The 21431-nt window shown below is 44.1% G+C and overlaps 1 protein-coding gene across 1 annotated transcript in view; it reads left to right on the forward strand.

Moving 5' to 3' along the window:
• Nucleotides 1-21431, forward strand: part of prkg2 (protein kinase cGMP-dependent 2) — a 108191-nt gene that overhangs the window by 53802 nt on the left and 32958 nt on the right. The window contains exons 11-14 of the mRNA XM_067990614.1: nucleotides 5880-6027; nucleotides 8699-8835; nucleotides 13353-13442; nucleotides 13563-13704. Coding sequence (XP_067846715.1) covers nucleotides 5880-6027; nucleotides 8699-8835; nucleotides 13353-13442; nucleotides 13563-13704 — 517 coding nt within the window. The remainder of the gene's footprint in view (nucleotides 1-5879; nucleotides 6028-8698; nucleotides 8836-13352; nucleotides 13443-13562; nucleotides 13705-21431) is intronic.

Below are 21431 nucleotides of genomic sequence, written 5' to 3' on the forward strand. Positions count from 1 at the left end.
TCAAATATAAGTAAAAACCATGACAAACCCTCAAACACCCTTGTGCATCCCCTACATTATCACGACACGTTTGTCTTACACTTGCTACTACACATATGTGATGCATGCCCTGTGGCTGCAGCACAGGTAGTGGCAGGTTGGGTGAGGGTGACCGTGAAAGAGATGCATCAGAGGGTGAGTATGAGATAGAGCCATGAGATTGTATGAGGATTGGGTTGAGTGGTAGTGGCGGGATGAGTACTGGGGAGGTGAGTAAATGCAGGTAGGATGAGGATGAGCTTTGAGTGGGTGTGAGGGGTGATGTGATAGAGTAGTGTTGGCAGTGCAGAAGGAGACGTGGGGTGGGGACGGTGATGTGGCAGAAGGAGTGTAGGGGAATGAGTAAGTGTACTCACTTTGGCTGACCTACTGAGGTCATTGCAGCGCCTCCTGCACTGTATGCAGGTGCATGATATGTTGGTGGTGCTGGTGACCTGCTCTGCCACCTCGAGCCGGGCCTTCCTGGTGGCAGAGGCAGGCCACTTCCTCCCGTCCGCCGGGGAAAAGATCTCTGTCTCCCCCTCCTCCTCACCCCATCCAGTAGGACCTGGAGTGAGGCATCATTAAATCTGGGAGCAGCCTTCCCCCTGGGCTGCTCCATGCTGTAATTTTGGCTCCTTTCTGCAGCATCAGTCAGTGGAGGACTGCCCCTTTAAATAGGGCTCCTCCAGCTGACAGCCTATGATGCGGGTGCGCAGTCCGCCTGCTGCGCAGCTTTCCAGCGGGAAACCCAGAAGCCAAGGTAAGTGGCTTCAATTTACTTACGATCGCGTGGGGAACCCACCGATTTTACTGGGCACGTTACCCATGCGCCCAGTCGACCCCCCGCTGCCAACCCACCTACCTCCTAATATCGGGCCCAGTATATATCTCTTCATCTTTTTTCTTTTAACTGTTCGGTGGTCTATGGTAGACTCTGAACAGAGTAAAATTTCCCTCCATATTCTTTAACTCTAACTAAATAGATTCAGCTTTTTCACTATCAACCTTATGTTCTAGTCAAGTGCTATAATGGAATCTTTGATTAATACTGTCACCCCTTTTTCTATATATTATCCCCACTGAATATTTTGTAATCGGGAATGTTTAGCTTCCAGTCCTGCCCGAGCCACAGTCATGCTTCTGTTCATGCTTTATATTATATTCCCAATAGTAATTTCTGCTTGTAGCTCAGAAACATTATTCAAATTACTGTTCACTAATGTCCTTTAGGGAAGGAAACCTGCCGCCCTTACCCGGTCTGGCCGATATGTGATTCCAGACCCACAGCAATGTGGTTGATTCTTAATTGCCCTCTGAAATGGCCTAGCAAGCCACTCAGTTGTAAAATCTCGCTACGAAAAGTCATAAGAAGAATAAAACCGGACGGACCACCCGGCATCGGACCACTAGGCACCGGACACGACAACGGCAAACCAAGCCCAGTCGACCCTGCAAGGTCCTCCTTACTAACATCTGGGGACTTGTGCCAAAATTGGGAGAGCTGTCCCACAGACTAGTCAAGCAACAACCTGACATAGCCATACTCACAGAATCATACCTTACAGCCAACATTCCAGACTCTTCCATCACCATCCCTGGGTATGTCCTGTCCCACCGGCAGGACAGACCCACCAGAGGTGGCGGTACAGTAATATACAGTCAGGAGGGAGTGGCCCTGGGAGTCCTCAACATTGACTCTGGACCCCATGAAATCTCATGGCATCAGGTCAAACATGGGCAAGGAAATCTCCTGCTGATTACCACCTACCGTCCTCCCTCAGCTGATGAATCAGTCCTCCTGCATGTTGAGCACTACTTGGAGGAAGCACTGAGGGTAGCAAGGGCACAAAACGTACTCTGGGTGGGGGACTTCAATGTCCATCACCAAGAGTGGCTCGGTAGCACCACTACTGACCGAGCTGGCCGAGTCCTGAAGGACATAGCTGCCAGACTGGGCCTGCGGCAGGTGGTGAGCGAACCAACTCGAGGGAAAAACTTACTTGACCTCGTCCTCACCAATCTACCTGTCGCAAATGCATCTGTCCATGACAGTATTGGTAGGAGTGACCACCGCACAGTCCTTGTGGAGACAAAGTCCCGTCTTCGCACTGAGGACACCATCCAACGTGTTGTGTGGCACTATCACCATGCTAAATGGGATAGATTCAGAACAGATCTAGCAGCTCAAAACTGGGCATCCATGAGGCGCTGTGGGCCATCAGCAGCAGCAGAATTGTATTCCAGCACAATCTGTAACCTCATGGCCCAGCATATTCCTCACTCTATCATTACCAACAAGCAAGGAGATCAACCCTGGTTCAATGAGGAGTGTAGAAGAGCATGCCAGGAGCAGCACCAGGCGTACCTAAAAATGAGGTGCCAACCTGGTGAAGCTACAACTCAGGACTACATACATGCTAAACAGCGGAAGCAACATGCTATATACAGAGCTAAGCGATTCCACAATCAACGGATCAGATCAAAGCTCTGCAGTCCTGCCACATCCAGTTGTGAATGGTGGCGGACAATTAAACAACTAACGGGAGGAGGAGGCTCTGCAAACATCCCCATCCTCAATGATGGCGGAGTCCAGCACGTGAGTGCAAAAGACAAGGCTGAAGCGTTTGCAACCATCTTCAGCCAGAAGTGCCGAGTGGATGATCCATCTCGACCTCCTCCCGATATCCCCACCATCGCAGCAGCCAGTCTTCAGCCAATTCGATTCACTCCACGTGATATCAAGAAATGGTTGAGTGCACTGGATACAGCAAAGGCTATGGGCCCCGACAACATCCCAGCTGTAGTGCTGAAGACGTGTGCTCCAGAACTAGCTTCACCTCGAGCCAAGCTGTTCCAGTACAGCTACAACACTGGCATCTACCCGACAATGTGGAAAATTGCCCAGGTATGTCCTGTCCACAAAAAGCAGGACAAATCCAATCCGGCCAATTACCGCCCCATCAGTCTACTCTCAATCATCAGCAAAGTGATGGAAGGTGTCGTCGACAGTGCTATCAAGCGGCACTTACTCACCAATAACCTGCTCACCGATGCTCAGTTTGGGTTCCGCCAGGACCACTTGGCTCCAGACCTCATTACAGCCTTGGTCCAAACATGGACAAAAGAGCTGAATTCCAGAGGTGAGGTGAGAGTGACTGCCCTTGACATCAAGGCAGCATTTGACCGAGTGTGGAACCAAGGAGCCCAAGTAAAATTGAAGTCAATGGGAATCAGGGGGAAAACTCTCCAGTGGCTGGAGTCATACCTAGCACAAAGGAAGATGGTAGTGGTTGTTGGAGGCCAATCATCTCAGCCCCAGGACATTGCTGCAGGAGTTCCTCAGGGCAATGTCCTAGGCCCAACCATCTTCAGCTGCTTCATCAATGACCTTCCCTCCATCATAAGGTCAGAAATGGGGATGTTCGCTGATGATTGCACAGTGTTCAGTTCCATTCGCAACCCCTCAAATAATGAAGCAGTCCGAGCCCGCATGCAGCAAGACCTGGACAACATCCAGGCTTGGGCTGATAAGTGGCATGTAACATTCGCGCCAGATAAGTGCCAGGCAATGACCATCTCCAACAAGAGAGAGTCTAACCACCTCCCTTGACATTCAACGGCATTATCATCGCCGAATCCCCCACCATCAACATCCTGGGGGTCACCATTGACCAGAAACTTAACTGGACCAGCCATATAAATACTGTGGCTACGAGAGCAGGTCAGAGGCTGGGTATTCTGTGGCGAGTGACTCACCTCCTGACTCCCCAAAACCTTTCCACCATCTACAAGGCACAAGTCAGGAGTGTGATGGAATACTCTCCACTTGCCTGGATGAGTGCAGCTCCAACAACACTGAAGAAGCTCGACACCATCCAAGATAAAGCAGCCGGCTTGATTGGCACCCCATCCACCACCCTAAACATTCACTTCCTTCACCACCGGCGCACAGTGGCTGCAGTGTGTACCATCCACAGGATGCACTGCAGCAACTCGCCAAGGCTTCTTCGACAGCACCTCCCAAACCCGCGACCTCTACTACCTAGAAGGACAAGAGCAGCAGGCACATCGGAACAACACCGCCTGCACATTCCCCTCCAAGTCACACACCATCCCGACTTGGAAATATATCGCCGTTCCTTCATCGTCGCTGGGTCAAAATCCTGGAACTCCCTTCCTAACAGCACTGTGGGAGAACCTTCACCACACGGACTGCAGCGGTTCAAGAAGGCGGCTCACCACCACCTTCTCAAGGGCAATTAGGGATGGGCAATAAATGCTGGCCTCGCCAGCGACGCCCATATCCCATGAACGAATAAAAAAAAATACATACAACTCAAACCCATATCTGTTCGGTCAGCATTCTTATTTTTTTGATCCCTCTTCCTGCTGATCTGTTCTTTATTACCTTCTCTTCTTTTATTCCTAAAGAATTAAAATTAACGTTGGATTGTGTTAAGAACGTAAGAAATAGAAACAGGAGTAAGCCATATGGCCCCTCGAGTCTGCTCCACCATTCAAGAGTATCCTGGCTGGTCTTCTACCTCAACTCCACTTTCCTACCCTATCCCCATATCCCTTGATTCCCTTAGTGTCCAAATATCTATCGATCTCAGTCTTGAATATACTCAATGACTGAGCATCCACAGTCCTCTGGGGTAGAGAATTCCAAAGATTCACAACACTCTGAGTGAAGGAATTTTTCCTAATCTCAGTCCGAAATGGCCAACCCCTTATCTTGATTATGACCCCTAGTTCTAGACTCTTCAGCCAAGGGAAGCGTTCTCTCAGCACCTACCCTGCACGACCTCTAAAAATATTATACGTTTCAATGAGACCACCTCTCATTTTTCTAAACTCCAGAGAATATAAACCCATTCTACTCAATTTCTCCTCAAAGGACAACCCTCTCATCACAAGAATCAATTTTGTGAACCTTTGATGCACCCCCTCTAAGGCAAGTATATCCTTCCTTAGGTAAGGAGACCAAAACTGTACACAGTACGCCAGGTCTGGTCTCACCAAAGCCCTATATAATTGTAGCAAGTCCTCCTTACACTTATACTGCAACCCCTTTGCAATAAAGGCTGACATACCGTTTGCCTTCCTAATTGCTTGCTGTACCTACGTTAACTTTCTGTGATTCGTGTACAGGGACACCCAAATCCCTTTGAATACCAACAGTTCTTAGTCTCTCACCTTTTTAAAAAAAATTCTGCTTTTCTATTCTTCCTACCAAAGTGGATAATTACACATTTCCCTACATTATACTCCATCTGCCACCTTCTTGCCCACTCATTTAACCTGTCTACATCCCTTTGCAGACTCTTTGCGTCCTCCTCACAGCTTACTTTCCCATCTAGCTTTGTATTGTCAGCAAACTTGGATACATTACACTCGGTCCCCTCATCAATGTCATAGATATATATTGTAAACAGCTGAGGCCCAAACACCCAAGGTCCTTGTGGCACCCCACTAGTTACAACCTGCCAACTGGAAAATGACCCATTTATTCCTCGTCTTTGTTTTCTGTCCTTTAACCAATCCCCTATCCATGCTAATATATTACCCCCAATCCCATGAGCCCTTATCTTACGTATCAACCTTTTGGGTGGCACCTTAACGAATGCTTTTTGAAAATCCAAATATACTACATCCACTGGTTCCCCTTTATCTACCCTGCTAGTTACATCCTCATGCCTAATCATATTATGATTTTCTAAGTGCCCTGTTACTACATCCTTAATAATAGGTTGTAGCATTTTCCTTACTACTGATGTCAGGCTGACTGGCTTATAGTTCCCTGTTTTCTCTCTCCGTTCTCATTATTTATTACTTTAATATCTGATTCTGCATAGAATATCCACATGTGTACGAGGGAGAGCAATCTCTTTGGAGATGATTCAGTTGAAGGAGAAGGTTGCCGCGTTTTCTCCAACATCCCCATTCAGAGACCTTGAGATCATCACCACCTTGGGGGTAGGTGGATTTGGGAGAGTTGAACTGGTAAGAAGATTTCCTCCTATAGAAAATATGACATTGCATTTTTGTAATGTTCTGAAGTATACAGGGGTGAAATGGGTGATGGTGAATCGGCAGCCCATTTTACACCCTGGTCAATTTTCTTTTCTATTGAATTCAATGGAATAGAAAATAATGCGGGTATCAAAGGGCCTGCCGATTTGCTATCGCCCATTTTGCACTACTGCCAAAGACCAATTTCACTCCCGTACATTTTCATCACAGTTTCGGTGATGCTGCCTATCTGAGCCGTGCTCACTACTAGATTTACCTCCTGATATCGGGAGTTCCGCTCAGTACTGTCCAACAGAGTTTCACATCGATCCTTTACTACTCAAATTTTTCACAAAAGTCCTGTATTTGCTTGTAATGTACACTTTCCCTTTCTCTCTAAAACTTGCAGCATATAATATGCAATTTGTTTATACTGTGCATCTCTCTTTTTGGAATACAGAACACAATACACTAATAAGATAAAAGTTTTAATAACTTTATACTACCTGCAGCTTATCTTACTTATCCTAATCTTTATCTTAATCTTAAAATCTGTTAACTTTACTGCAAACAGTGAAACGTAAGAAATGTCAAAGACGAGAAAGACAATTTGTACCTTCAAAGCTCTTCCCTCCAGCATTCTACCTCACTCATTGTACCATCCCCAGCCTGACAGATTATTCCAAACATTTATCACTCTTTAAGTAATGAAGTTCTACCTGATATCTGTTTTAAATGTATGTTTCACTGGTTTCCATTTATGTCCTTTGCTCCTACTTTCCTCACATACTTTGAAGTAATAATCTTGAGTTTATTTTACTATATCATTTAATATTTCATGTACTTTACCTTCATTATAAACTATAAAGTTTGAACTTCTCGTTTCTTTTCTTATAGCTCATCTCCGTTTACAGTTACTGCTCTTTTCTGTACATTTTGCACAGCATATATATCTTTTAATGGAGTGATGGTCAAGTTGAACACAGTACTCTAAGTCTGGTTTGACTAGTTCATTGTGAAGCCTTAGCACAGCTTCTGTAGACATACATACTATTCTACATGGCCTGCATCCTATTAGCACTTCTAATTTCTTCCCTGCAATGTGCGGGCATTGAAAGTTATGTTCCTAGCTCCCTTTCTACGTCCCCCCCTCGGCTAATTCTATTCCATCTTTTAATACTTAGGACCCAGATTATTTTTAAGGTATAAACTTTATTTCAAGAAGAGAATCATTACAGATCCAAATATGACCAATGTTTTCAACCCATGTGCAATACTTTATATTTATCAGTGTTAACTTTAATTTGTCATTTGTCTACCCAATTGTATAATTGATCTCAGTCTTTACTGCTCTACTATTTTTGTCAACAAATTTGACAAGTTTAACATTTGGTTTCAGAATCCAGGTAGATGAGGAACAGCAGACATCCAAACACTGACTCCAGTCAATGCTTCCCCCGCGCCCAATCTAACATTATACCTCTCACAATTAGTCCCTGTTTCCTAGCCTCTTATCCAGTCCCAACTTCTACCCTAGATCCCTACAGCTTTTAATTTAATTTGAAAGCTTTCCTGTGGAGTCTTTTTTGGAAATCCAAATAAACTGTATCACATGAAATGTCATCAAGCAGGAGTAGGAGAGGAATCAGGGGCAGTGACCCGACATGTGGTGAAAGTGGCAGGTTTTAAGGAGGTTTTTGAAGGTGGATATCACTATTAAGTTATTATTATACAGGTCTATCCAGTAGACACTAACATGCAGTGCAGGAGCAAAAATAGCAACAAAAGTTTACTCAGTGGTATGTTGTGGCACAGTCATTCTTCAGGGACAGAGGCAAAGAACTCTTCACCATCACTGTCCAGTTAGAACAACTCAACTCAATCCTCAACAGAATCCTCCTCAGCAGAACCCCGTAACGATTCCTCCAAAGAGCTGTCTTTACTGGATTTAGACTATGATTCATGGTGGTTTCTGCACGATTCCAGACTTTATAAATAAGGCTTTTAAGAATTCCATGACAGAAGCTATTGATGGTACACTTCAACTATTGTGGTTTTCTTCATTGTGCCGTCTGCAATGAAGGTAATCTGACCTTCGCATATTTTTCACAGCTACCTGAAGCAACTTTGAATGGCTTTTTAAATGATAAACCTACCCACTGACGTAGTTTGTTCAGGCCACCAAGTATGGCAGCTAATATTGTGCATTTTTACACTGTCTAGCTTGGAATGACTTGCATGGGGTCCAGTGCAATGAAACTAGATATCTCTCATTTAATGCCAACACCACATTACCTTGGCCTGCTTCACCATCAGGTCTTCAGTCTTTTGCATTACACTCAACAGTAATGCTGAAGGATAAATTTTCATTGATTTAGTTCTTCATTTAAAAATAGCTAGTAGCTCTTTAAAATCAAAATATTTAAAATAATTGTTTTGGACACTTAGTGGCAAAAACACATCTCAGTATGGCGGAAATTTTCATCTTCACCACGCGGGCGATAGTCTGGTGGAGCGTATCGCCTGCCTGTTATAAAACCCGTTCAATTATCATTCCACGCACATGCAATGAAGGTGAAAATTTATCCCTTTTTGTGTCCTTCTCTACCTTGAAAACAAATCTCTAGAATTGTAACAGCAAGCACAGGTTCTCTTTATTTAGGTTAAAATGAAGAATGAAAATGTGACGTTTGCCGTGAAGTGCATAAAGAAAAAACACATTGTTGATACAAGGCAACAGGAACACATACATTCAGAGAAGAAGATTCTAGAAGAGGCTTGCTCTCCATTTATTGTGAGGTAGGTGCTATTCTGGAGGATAGTTAAAGGAATTCTTAAAGGAAGGCTTATAAAATTTGTATTTGTGAGCCTTCGCTTATGCACTGACAGTAACTTATGTGTAAAAATTACTTTTAACTTGCCTTTGTTAGGATATTGTACTTTTTATCAGTATACTGTTTGAACAGCAATCCACAACCATAACCTGGTTCCTGCAAAGATCTTTGGAGTATCATTGTGCAATGATATGTCAATGCCAGATGCTGAGTCCAGCTCTCATCAGCTGATTTCACTATTGACATATAGTAAAAATTCATTTCAATGGTATACCGACATTCTAGGGCAAGTTTCTTTCCATCTCATGGCTCTTATTAATTTGATTGACAGATGGTATCAGAAGTGTTTTTTACACTTTGAACGGAAATGCTCCTTTTGTGTTTTGTTTTGACAGGTAATTTAAAATGTCAATCGGGTCACTCCTATAACTCAGCAGTAATGGCATAAGAATACAATTTACATTTTGTAACAGAAAATCAGACTAATATTACTCCCAGACATTTTTTTTGACTTGTAGATAAAATGTAACATTTCTTTCACAGATCCTAGTTTTTCAATGTCCTGTATTGAAGCATTGAAAAGGGGCAGAAGGCAATACAATTATGGCCACATTGTGGTGGTAATTTTATGAGTCTGCTAGAACCCCTGTCTCCCTGGAACATATATCGGAAATTCCGTCATGCACTTCTCACGATTTTTCACGACCATTCGTTTGAATCATGGGCTGTGTGGGATAATTTTGACTTTGTGCGATAGTGTAAAACTTGTGTTGGCAAATCAGAGGCCCATTTTACATCTATCCCGATTTTTACTTCCATTGACTTCAATGAAAATCAGGAGAGATGTAAAACAGGCTGCCGATTTGCTATCACCCGTTTTACACTGTCGCACAAAGTCAAAATTACCGCCTGTGTGTCTGAAATTCTGATGTGCAGTTCCAGCAGGTGATGCTCCTTGGCAAGAGTGTGGAATCGTAAAATGACCCTTATATCCTCCTAACTCCTTGGAAATATATCGCCGTTCCTTCATTGTCGCTGGGTCAAAATCCTGGAACTCCCTTCCTAACAGCACTGTGGGAGAACCGTCACCACATGGACTGCAGCGGTTCAAGAAGGCGGCTCACCACCACATTCTCGAGGGCAATTAGGGATGGGCAATAAATGCTGGCCTTGCCAGCGACGCCCACATCCCGTGAACGAATAAAAAAAAAACTAGTAGATTGCTGGGAGCTTCACCTCTATTAACCATTTTTAAAAAATGATTTTAACTGTTATACTGAAAAGAAAATCTCTATTACTGCAACAAGGCTATTCAGCTATTGAGAATAACTTTATTGCTGTATTATTGTTAAACTAATATGATTTATATTCATTAACTATTTTAAATAAAAATAAAATGTTTTAAAAATGTTACTTCTGCTCTGCTGCCTGTCTTTGCTTCTTTTTCACCTATCCTTTTCTAGCCTATTCTTCATCTTCCCTTATTTTAACTTTAACACTACTTATTTATTAATTGAATAAAGTCTATTTAAATTTTTATTTTACTTACATTTATTTTACAATTTTTAAAAAAAGGTCCTACCTGGTTTTGTCCAGCTCCTCCATCCTGTCATTTTAGATCTGGCTAGAATCCACATAAGTTTAAATCAGGCACTATTTAGTTAAAAACTGGCTCCAAAGGCCAGAATACTTCAGCTATTCAGCAGACTGCATGTTGCAGTTTGATCTGGTCATGTTATTGAAGTGACCAAGTCAAACTGTTATGTGAAAATCAGGACGAATTTCAGAAGCCCAAATTGACCTGAGTGGCCAACAAGGTAACTCACCTGGGAAACTGTGTGATGCCAAAAGGGACATCTTCTTGGAAGTGTTCAAAGAGTTAAACATAATTCCTAATTTTGTAAATGAAAATACTATTATTGATAAAATTGTTGAAGACCTGCTTTTTCACCAGCGTCTTTGCTGTCTCAAAAGTACCATCTGGCATTTAAGGACTGCCTTATTTAATAATTTACAGCGCTAGAGAGCTTATGATTGTGAGCCTAACATAAAGCAGAATGTGGCCTGTGATTAAAAATGTCAAGGGTTCAGTTTATGGAATGAAAAGGAGGTGACAGTAGTCTAATGTAGGAAATTGATTCACTCATGTTTAATCACTAGCGTAACATCTGAACTTTTAATACTAAGGGAAAATAAATTTTAAAAGTCTGCCCTTAAGAGTGATAAATGACGTCAGCTGCAGTTTTCTACTCCCCCACCACAATGGGCGGCTCTACTGCTGTGCAATGTTCCATCTAGTGTTCAATGAGAAAACCTGCAAACTCGAAACAGTGAGAACAGATGAGTTTAAGGGTTTCCTTCTGGGGCAGTTTCACTGCTGCAGGTGGGTTGGGATGGGATGGAATTCATTAAACATTCAGGGCAGGCTCCCAGCAGCATCTCCGTGACAAGGTATGCAGCAGGGCAGTTAAGGAGGAGGTAACTGAATTCCATTCTTGCAGGGAAGCATGGAATGGGGAGGGGGAGAAAATATCTGGCAGTATTTTCAAGAGCGGGGATGTGGCATTTGGCATTCAACTCCTTTTGCATCTTCCTCTGCTGCTATACCACCCAATTGCAAGCAAAGGAAAATGCAGCCCAGAAAAAGTCAGATGAGCCATAGATTTGCTGGCTGGGAGCTTGGATGCTCTAACAATAGAGTAGTTTGATCATCCACAAGTATCAGCTCCTTTCAATATATAGAGAGCATAAACAGCACTGTGGCGTTGTGTTTTGGAGCACTAATTTGCAGTATCAAGGAGGGCAGAGATCAAGTTGAATCCTTTTGAGTTGCCTAACTCTTCTGCACAGTGACTAGGCAGCAGTCAGCCTCCTCTCACTTAGCTTCTGGCAGAAAACCCAAGAGTGGCTCTGGTAGTGGCTTAGCAGTGGCCTATCCTATCATTGTGGCCTCTTTTTATCATATCCGGGAGACCTTCGAAGGGAGATAACAGGAAGAAAAATGTGTGTTTGCTTTAACGGAATTATCCAAGCCGTTAAAAAGAAATACATTGAGAATACACAATGGGCAACAATTGGATACAGCATACATTTACACAAATGAACCAGTCCAGATAGATGAGAAATTATAATGTAACAATCACAAAGCTCATGAGTGCAATGAATTTCATAACCTTCCATACTGTCTTTATAATGCTCATTCTTTATGTTTGTTTTGTTGATAATATATTTTTTAGTATTTAGGTGTACTTCAGTGGGATACACAGGGGACAACTCTATATTTTTGCACTGCCTTTACATTTTCAATATTAGTAAATAGTTAAAGGACACCTAGCTCTTCACTAACGTTAAAAATGTCACCAAATTTCTGATCATTGCTCTGCACATACGTTTAACCATATGTCAAACTAATACCTCCAGTATAAAAGGGCCATTAGCTTTGTCTTTATATTAATTCCGCACGCTAATTTAGCAACAGTTGTTGACACGGTTACAACTGTTTGCAATTAACTTTAGTTAATTTGCTGATTACAAATGTACAAACCCTATTGAATTTTTGTTAATGCTTTTCCACAGTATGGCCCCGATATTTACAGGGAAGCGGGGAGGGAGCCGGGGCGACTTTTAGTGGCCGGGAAACCCGAAAATACCGGAATTGCAAAGGTCCTGCCGAATTTAACGTCAAGACCACATTAGCATTTTTTTTACTCCGTTTCCCGTCCGGCAGCCAACCAGATTGAGAGGCTGGCCACATGCCGGATGGGAAAGCCAGTAGTAGAAGGCCGCAGCTGGGGACCGGTGGGGTCGGTCCCCGGCAATTGGAGAAGAGCGGAGCACGTTGGGGGGGCTCGGAGCATGGCAGCGAGGAGGGAGAGAGGGAGGAAGAGATCGCAGGGGGGTCAGCCAACCGCGGAGAGAGATCACGGGGAGGGAGAGGTTGTGGTAGTTGGGGGGGGGGGGGGGGAGGGTCGGCAGGTCGTGCGGGAATTCTGAAGATCGCGGGGGATTGGCCGATCGGGGGGAGGAAGAGATCATGGCAGAAGATTTGCTTGAGGGGCTGGGGGAAGCATTCCTGCTCCTCCTGGCCCATAAGCAGTCCTATAGCACTTACCTGCTGGATCTGGCCGCTCCCGCCTCCCTTTAGCTGCCGGATTTCCTGAGCCCTGGGAAACCCCTCCCACAGCCGTTAAATTCAAAGGGCTCTCAAAATCTGAGGAACGAAGCCTCATTTAAATATTATAATTACGGACCCGCCTCGCCAGAGTTGGTTACTCGGACGCCCCCAAACTCGCCGCGGTTAAATTGGAAGTAGGCACGCTCGCAACGGGTTGGGGTCAGGTTTCACATTTTTACCAATTTAACCCACTCCTCGACCCACCCCTGCCCATCGTGGGGCAGTTGAAATTCCCCCTATATTCCTGTTAAGATTTTGAGCTAGCTTCACAAGTGTGTCACCTGTTTTCTCCCTTTCTGATATTATAGACTGTTTTGCAGTTTTAAAGACAACAAATATGTCTACATGCTGCTGGAGGCCTGCCTTGGAGGAGAGATCTGGAGCATGCTTAGGGATAGGTGAGCTGGCCTAATACCTATGCACAGACATTGTAATTGTCTTTTTAAAGCATGCCGTGTTGAATTTTGATGGTAAAAGTCTCACTGACTGTATGTCTCAATACATTCTTCTTGTGGCAGAGGTTTCTTTGATGAGTTCACTGCAAAGTTTTGCATTTCTTGTGTGACTGAAGCATTTGATTATCTGCATCATATTGGAGTCATCTACAGAGATCTGAAACCAGAGAACCTGATGCTTGATACTGAGGGATACATAAAGTTGGTAGGTGTTAAATATTATGTTAGTTCTCAAGCACTAAATGCATTTGGACACACTAGTGAAATTGTTATGGTATTGGACTAGCAACCCAGAGGTGGAGAGTTTAAATCCCACCATTGATTTCAGTAAATCTGAGAATTTGTGGGCTAGCACCAGGATGTTCATCAAACCTACTGGATTGCATAAAAACTCAACTGGTTCACTATGTTGTTTTGGGAAGGGAACCTGCCACCCCTATCCAGTCTGGCCCACTTGTGACTCCCGTCCCACACCATGTGGTTGATTCTTAATGACCTCTGAAGTGGCTGGCCTATCAGACCCCTATGTTCTAAAAACAATTACTACTAGAAGGTCCATACCCACTTCAGGGCAACCAGGGATGGGCAATCAATCCTAGTGTCACCCAGGTCCTGAAAGAAAAAAATACTGAAAAAAACGTTTCATTCAGTCTCTGATGCACGTTTCAATGCAGTATTGCACCAAAGAGCTAGGTTATGCACAATTATTCATATAGGCTAACACAATGCCATTTTGCATCAAGTCATAGTTTTAGTGATTTTTCTTAACAATTCTACCTGCTATTCCATATATTTAGACTTTGTTGGACCAATGATCCATTATAAGAACAAAATTTATGACATTTTGCATTTTCATTTAGTTTTAGCAGTTTTAAAGTAAGGGTGTGAATCCTTTATTTTCTTTCAAGTCATCCTAGTCCTGCATCTGACTTGTGGGCTGGATCTGCTATTAAGGCTGAAGATTTTCAGCCCCTCAGTCTTCCATTCACACTGCAGAAACACTTCTATTTCCTGAGTCCACAGGGCACCACAATTATTTCTCTCAGTGGCAAGTAACACCAGTCCCCAACAATATCATTCTTCAATCAGTTACTAGGAAGTGCACATAATAGGTACCTAGCCTGATGATTAACCCTTTCCCATGAGAAAGGAGCTGGCCTCCAATTAGTGTTTCCCAACAGCAGTGCATTTGAGCGTGAGGAATCAATGGAGTGGGAAACCAAACCTGCATCCCTCCACTCCATGGCATTGATAGGTGATGATTAAATTTAACTTTAATTTATATTATTGCTTAATACCTAAAAGAATTGAGTTTTATTTCTTAGCAACAGAATATTACATTGTAGGTAGATTTTTGTCTTCACCGCCTGGGTGATATTGTGGCAGGACAGATCACACACCCTTTATAGAAGCCGTTTGATTTTCATTCGATTGATTTCCCCCAGAAGACGAATGTAGGTGCTCCCACAGCTTCCTTACAAAGGGTGGCTTCAAAAATTTAAAACAAAAAAAAAATGGGCAGATCTTTAGTGAACCAAGCCTTGATCCTGGCCTGGACCCTAGGTGGGCTCCACATCGTCAGTGTGTCAGCTGGGACATCTGGTCTGGCCAGGCAAGGCTGCACCGACTATACGCCAGGTCCCAAAGTAGGCCCAGGGCATAGGATATCAAACGTTTGGCGTCTCCACCTGTTAGCAGATTTTTCCCATTACTGGCGCTAAAAAAGGGTTGTTAATCCTTCAACAATAATCTCTGCATGTGATTCGGGCCCGAGTGTTATTAAACAAAAAGCTTTAATAGATTGATTCACAACAGTATTATAGTTATAATACAACTATCTTCAGATTACATTAAATGACAAGCAGTCAACACAACCCGGTTTTCCAGATTCAAACTGATAAGGTCTGAACTCCTAGGCTGCTTTGGGCTGGAGTTCATACCATCCTCTTGCAAGCTCTAACTTTTGGGAAGGAGCATGCCCTATCTTTATACTATTTGACTGTGTTGTTCTGCCCCTAAGCATCTCTGGTCTTATCTCCTAGTCATAAGTCATCCCACTGTGCTGACGCCACATTAGGAACTCAAGATAAGCTGTTTTACATAACGTAGATACTGACCTCAACCCTCATCTCTGTTTACAAGCTGTTTGTTCCTTTGAGGAATGTGTGGCCTTTCTTATCTGAGTACAGCCCCCTATTCGGCCTTGCATGGTCCCTCCAATGTCGGTTTCATAGCAACCACATCTCTTGTTTTGGTGTAAACCACCTTCTGACGTTAATGTTATCTATTTTATGGCCTCCCTGATGCTCTGTGTAAGCTGTGCTTGTTCTCACAGAGGTTCTGAACTCCGCCCCCCCCTTTAACATTCAGCCTCTTGCTAAAATGTGTTGGCGCTATGCGAACCGAGATATTTGACTATTCCTAGTTTTAAACCATATTCTCACATCTCCCTCTTCTTGAACCTGAGTGAATGCAATCTGGTTCAATTTTCACTTTATCCCTCTACTTTCTTCTTGGTCTTGCCTAAGATCACCTTTTATCAACATTAGGTTTACATTAGCACACATAGACATATACATATTGCTTCTAAGATTCATTTAGTTAATGCAGAAACCCACAGTGTATCATATTATCAAGAAATCATGGACTTAAAAGATTCTCCAGCTCTCCTTTTACTAATATCCATCTTGTGGATATTTTTGCTAAGTATTATTTCTCCCTAGCCCAATTTCATTATTAACTGAAAGAAACCTAACCCTGAATTTTGGAAATTGAAATTTCTATGTCCCTCTTTACTTTAATTTCATTATCTCTTTGGTATCAGTGTTTTTTGATTATTTCATTAATTAGTCAGTTTATCTATGGAGCATGTGTCAGTGCCTTGCTTAAAAGGTTTTCTCACTCTCCTGAGCCCCATTAACTATTTTGTGTTGTGCTGTTGTCAAGTATCTGAGCATGTCTTGGTTGATTCTGGGTATGGAAGGGTTGTCTCAAGAGGAAAGATTGAATAGGTTGGGTCTATACTCATTGGAGTTTAGAGAATGAGAGGAGATCTTATTGAAACATACAACATTCTGAGGGGACTCCATAGGGTAGATGCTTAGAGGATGTTACCACTCATGGGGGAATCTAAAACTAGGGGGCATAGTCTCAGAATAAGTGGTCGCCCGTTTAAGACAGAAATGAGGAGGAATTTCTTCACCCAGAGGGTCGGAATCTTTGGAATTCTTCACCCCAAAAATTTGTGGAGGCTGAGTCATTGAACAATTTCAAGGCTGAGTTTGACATCAGGCAGCAATTGACCGAGTGTGGCACCAAGGAGCCTTGGTAAAATTGCAGTCAATGGGAATCGGGGAAACTCTCCAGTGGCTGGAGTCATACCGAGCACAAAGCAAGATGGTAGTGGTTGTTGGAAGCCAATCATCTCAGCCGAATAAAAAAAAGACAAATTTTTGATCAGCAAGGGAGTCAAAGGATATGTGGAAAGGGCAGGAAAGTGGAGTTGAGGTAAAAATCAGATCAGTCATGATCTCATTAAATGGCGGAGCAGGCTCAAGGGACCGAATGGCGTACTCCTGTTTTTTTTATTCGTGGGCGTTGCTGGCGAGACCAGCATTTATTGCTCATCCCTAATTGTCCTTGAGAAGGTGGTGGTGAGCTGCCTTCTTGAACCGCTGCAGTCCGTGTGGTGAAGGTTCTACCACAGTGCTGTTAGGTAGGGAGTTCCAGGATTTTGACCCAGCGACGATGAAGGAACAGCGATATATTTTCATGTCGGGATGGTGTGTGACTTGGAGGGGAACATGCAGGTGATGTTGTTCCCATGTACCTGCTGCCCTTGTCTTTCTAGGTGGTAGAGGTCGCAGGTTTGGGAGGTGCTGTCGAAGAAGCCTTGGTGAGTTGCTGCAGTGCATCCTGTGGATGGTACACACTGCAGCCACTGTGCGCCAGTGGTGAAGGGAGTGAATGTTTAGGGTGGTGGATGGGGTGCCAATCAAGCGGGCTGCTTTATCTTGGATGGTGTCGAGCTTCTTGAGTGTTGTTGGAGCTGCACTCATCCAGGCAAGTGGAGAGTATTCTATCACACTCCTGACTTGTGCCTTGTCGATGGTGGAAAGGCTTTGGGGAATCAGGAGGTGAGTCACTTGCCACAGAATACCCAGCCTCTGACCTGCTCTCGTAGCCACAGTATTTATGTGGCTGGTCCAGTTAAGTTTCTGGTCAATGGTGACCCCCAGGATGTTGATCGTGGAGGATTCGGCGATGATAATGCCGTTGAATGTCAAGGGGAGGTGGTTCGACCCTCTCTTGTTGGAGATGGTCATTGCCTGGCACTTGTCTGGCATGAATGTTACTTGCCACTTATCAGCCCAAGCCTGGATGTTGTCCAGGTCTTGTTGCATGTGGGCACAGACTGCTTCATTATCTGAGGGGTTGCAAATGGAACTGAACACTGCGCAATCATCAGCGAACATCCCCATTTCTGGCCTTATGATGGAGGGAAGGTCATGATGATGCAGCTGAAGATGGTTGGGCCTCGGACACTGCCCTGAGGAACTCCTGCCCTGGGGCTGAGATGATTGGCCTCCAACAACCACTACCATCTTCCTTTGTGCTAGGTATGACTCCAGCCACTGGAGAGTTTTCCCCCAGATTCCCATTGACTTCAATTTTATTAGGGCTCCTTGGTGCCACACTCGGTCAAATGCTGCCTTGATGTCAAGGGCAGTCACTCTCACCTCACCTCTGGAATTCAGCTCTTTTGTCCATGTTTTGACCGAGGCTGTAATGAGGTCTGGAGCCGAATGGTCCTGGCGGAACCCAAACTGAGCATCGGTGAGCAGGTTATTGGTTAGTAAGTGCCGCTTGATAGCACTGTTGACGACACCTTCCATCCACTTTGCTGATGATTGAGATTAGACTGATGGGGCGGTAAATGGCCGGATTGGATTTGTCCTGCCTTTTGTGGACAGGACATACCTGGGCAATTTTCCACATTGTCAGGTAGATGCTAGTGTTGTAGCTGTACTGGAACAGCTTGGCCAGAGGCGTGGCTAGTTCTGGAGCACAAGTCTTCAGCACTACAGCCGGCATGTTGTCGGGGCCCATAGCCTTTGCTGTATCCAGTGCACTCAGCCATTTCTTGATGTCACGTGGAGTGAATCGAATTGGCTGAAGACTGTATTCTGTGATGGTAGGGATATCGGGAGGAGGCCGAGATGGATCATCCACTCGGCATTTCTGGCTGAAGATGGTTGCAAACACTTCAGCCTTGTCTTTTGCACTCACATGCTGGACTCTGCCATCATTGAGGATGCTCCTATCTCCTATGGTCTTGTGTCTGAGACCCACTCTTCAGTGCACCTTCAGGCATTTCTGCATACTAGTTACCTCACACGCAACATATCACAGGTAAGATTCTTGAATATTAACTTTCTGTTGGCCAGTTTCTCTTTCCTCATTAGCAAATGTGTTTTCCATGGCACACATCATATGTCCAGTAAGATTCAATCCTGTAAGAGCAACTGCTCTGTTTGAAAAGTGGTTCCAATAGCTCAACAGGCCATAGGCCTTCGTAATCATGTTCTTCATCCTGGTCTCCGTTTCCAATTGACGGCAACATACATTTTTATCTTTCATCAGGGGGTGTCTGGAGGTGTTTGCTTATCTCTCCTTCAGGGTCCCAATGTCTGAGGTAGTGGCCTGGCTATCAAATGTAGTTTTCTCATTGTTCAGTATAGGCAAGGACTTTCACTAGATTGTACATTTATACCAGATTGATATTTTTGGTAAATCATGCCCAGGTGATTTATTTCCCCATAATCACCCAGGTCGATGACTTTTTAAAAGAAATTCCCATTTAATGGTGTAACTTCCCTGTTTCTATCTTATATTCTCGATCACTTCCTCTCATCCAATTTTACACATTCCATTATATTACCATTTCATAAGCTCTTGAGGCACTTTACTGTCCAATACATTTATGGTCCAATATCTTTAAATTTTTTGTTTATTTTACTTAAATTCTTCTGGGATCTCTTTTCATTATCCCAATTCCAGAGAGCAGTGCTGTTGGACTTACAGGACTTGTCAATGTTATTACCCCCCCACACCAAAAAAACCCTTTCTTCCTTGATACACAGCATTTTATTCTGAAATGTAATTTGATTATCCCCTTAAACTACACGTAAATTTTCCTTTCTCAACTCATGTCAACTTATTTTATCAATTCCAATTTCACAAACAAATTATGTCCAGGCTTCGTGGTTTTACAGTAGTAACAGAAGTGCTTGTAATTACTTTTGGATATATCTTAAGCCCACGGCGTTTGCACCCCCCCCCCCCCCACATACCCTTAAACACTCTGTCTCGGAAAATAAATGGGTTAAAGCAAATCAAAATGTTTTCAAAAGAGGAAAAGTAACTGCATCAAGGCTCCAATTTCTAGGTTTGACCCAGATGTGATTGGGTGCGCATGCACTTCTGACATCCAGAAGTTCTGCCAGCACTTAAAGCCAGCAGAACGATATTTAAATAGCCAATTGAGGTATTTAAAGTGATTAAACCTGTTAACTTTTTGTGCATTGACCTACACAAGCCATTTAACTGTTCCTGAACCTGTCTCTCATGGCTTCTGAAACAAGGCATGGAAACAAAGGCGAGTTGCAGCTGCCCTCATTTGGACCTTTAAACCAGTGAATGACTCATGTGAATAAAAGGTAAGTTTTTGCAGGAGGTTAATCAATTCTCTCGGACAAACCTTTGGCTGGGCGTTCTGTGTTTAGACTGAGATTTCTTGGTTCACACTCAGAATTCTTGTGTTCAGACATAATTACCTGCATTTTGGACCCCCTCAAACTGACAACATTGGGATGCAGTGGATTAATTCCACAGTACATCTGAGGAGGAGGAAAATCACCATCCGCAGTGGGCACCGCATGCAGTTCTGGAATTTGCAGCTCCACAAGACAGAGGTGCGCCACAAGGACCTGCAGAAGAGCAGAGATGGGAACAACGGAGGGGTCGACGTCACAGGAGGCACTACCCACGTGAGAGGGTCTACAGGCAGAGGCTGAGCTTCCTGGACCTCTTTGAGGAGCAGTGCCTACGAAGGCTCAGAGTGAGTCGCCAGGTGGTCGCAGACATCTGCACGCTCCTTCATGCAGCTCGGCATCCGGTTGGGCCTGGTGGCAGGCTTCCCACAGGTACAGGGTGCAATTGATTGCACAGGCATAGCAATCTGAGGATCTGCACATGAGCCAGGACTGTTCATCAACCGAAAGGGATATTACTCCATCAATGAGCAGCTGGTTTGTAACCACTGGAGGAGGTTTCTGCAGGTGTGTGCCAAATTCCCGGCAGCTGCCATAATTCCTTCATTTTGAGCGAGTCCAACATCCCGGCCCTCTTCCACGCACAAGACAGACTTAAGGGCTGGCTCCTTGGAGACAAGGGACACCCTCTGAAGACTTGGATCATGGCACCTCTGAGAAACCCCACCAGTGAGGCACAATGACAGTCACATCACCACCAGGTCATTGAACAAGCCATAGGAATGCTCAAGATGTGCTTCAGGTGCCTGGATCGATCTGAGGGATCCCTTCAATACTCACCGGCGAGGGTGTGCAGAATAATAGTCGTGTGTTGCGTCCTGCACAACATCGCTCAACAGAGAGGGTTACAAGTGGAGGAGCTCCCATGCGCTCGTGAAGCATCTGCATCTGCCATCAACATTGAAGAGGTGGAGGAGGACGACAAAGATGGGCAACCCATCGGCAGAGCAGCGGCAGACATGGCTGCTCGTGATGCCAGGTAGTCAATCGTATCTGAGATTCTCATATGGAGATCTGCAAACTGAAGATAGTGAAGTAGTTAGACTGCCTGGAATGACTACCAACACCAACACCAGCCCCCACTCTCCACTTGCACATA

The sequence above is a fragment of the Heptranchias perlo genome, chromosome 1, assembly GCF_035084215.1.
Source record: "Heptranchias perlo isolate sHepPer1 chromosome 1, sHepPer1.hap1, whole genome shotgun sequence".
NCBI lineage: Eukaryota > Metazoa > Chordata > Chondrichthyes > Hexanchiformes > Hexanchidae > Heptranchias > Heptranchias perlo.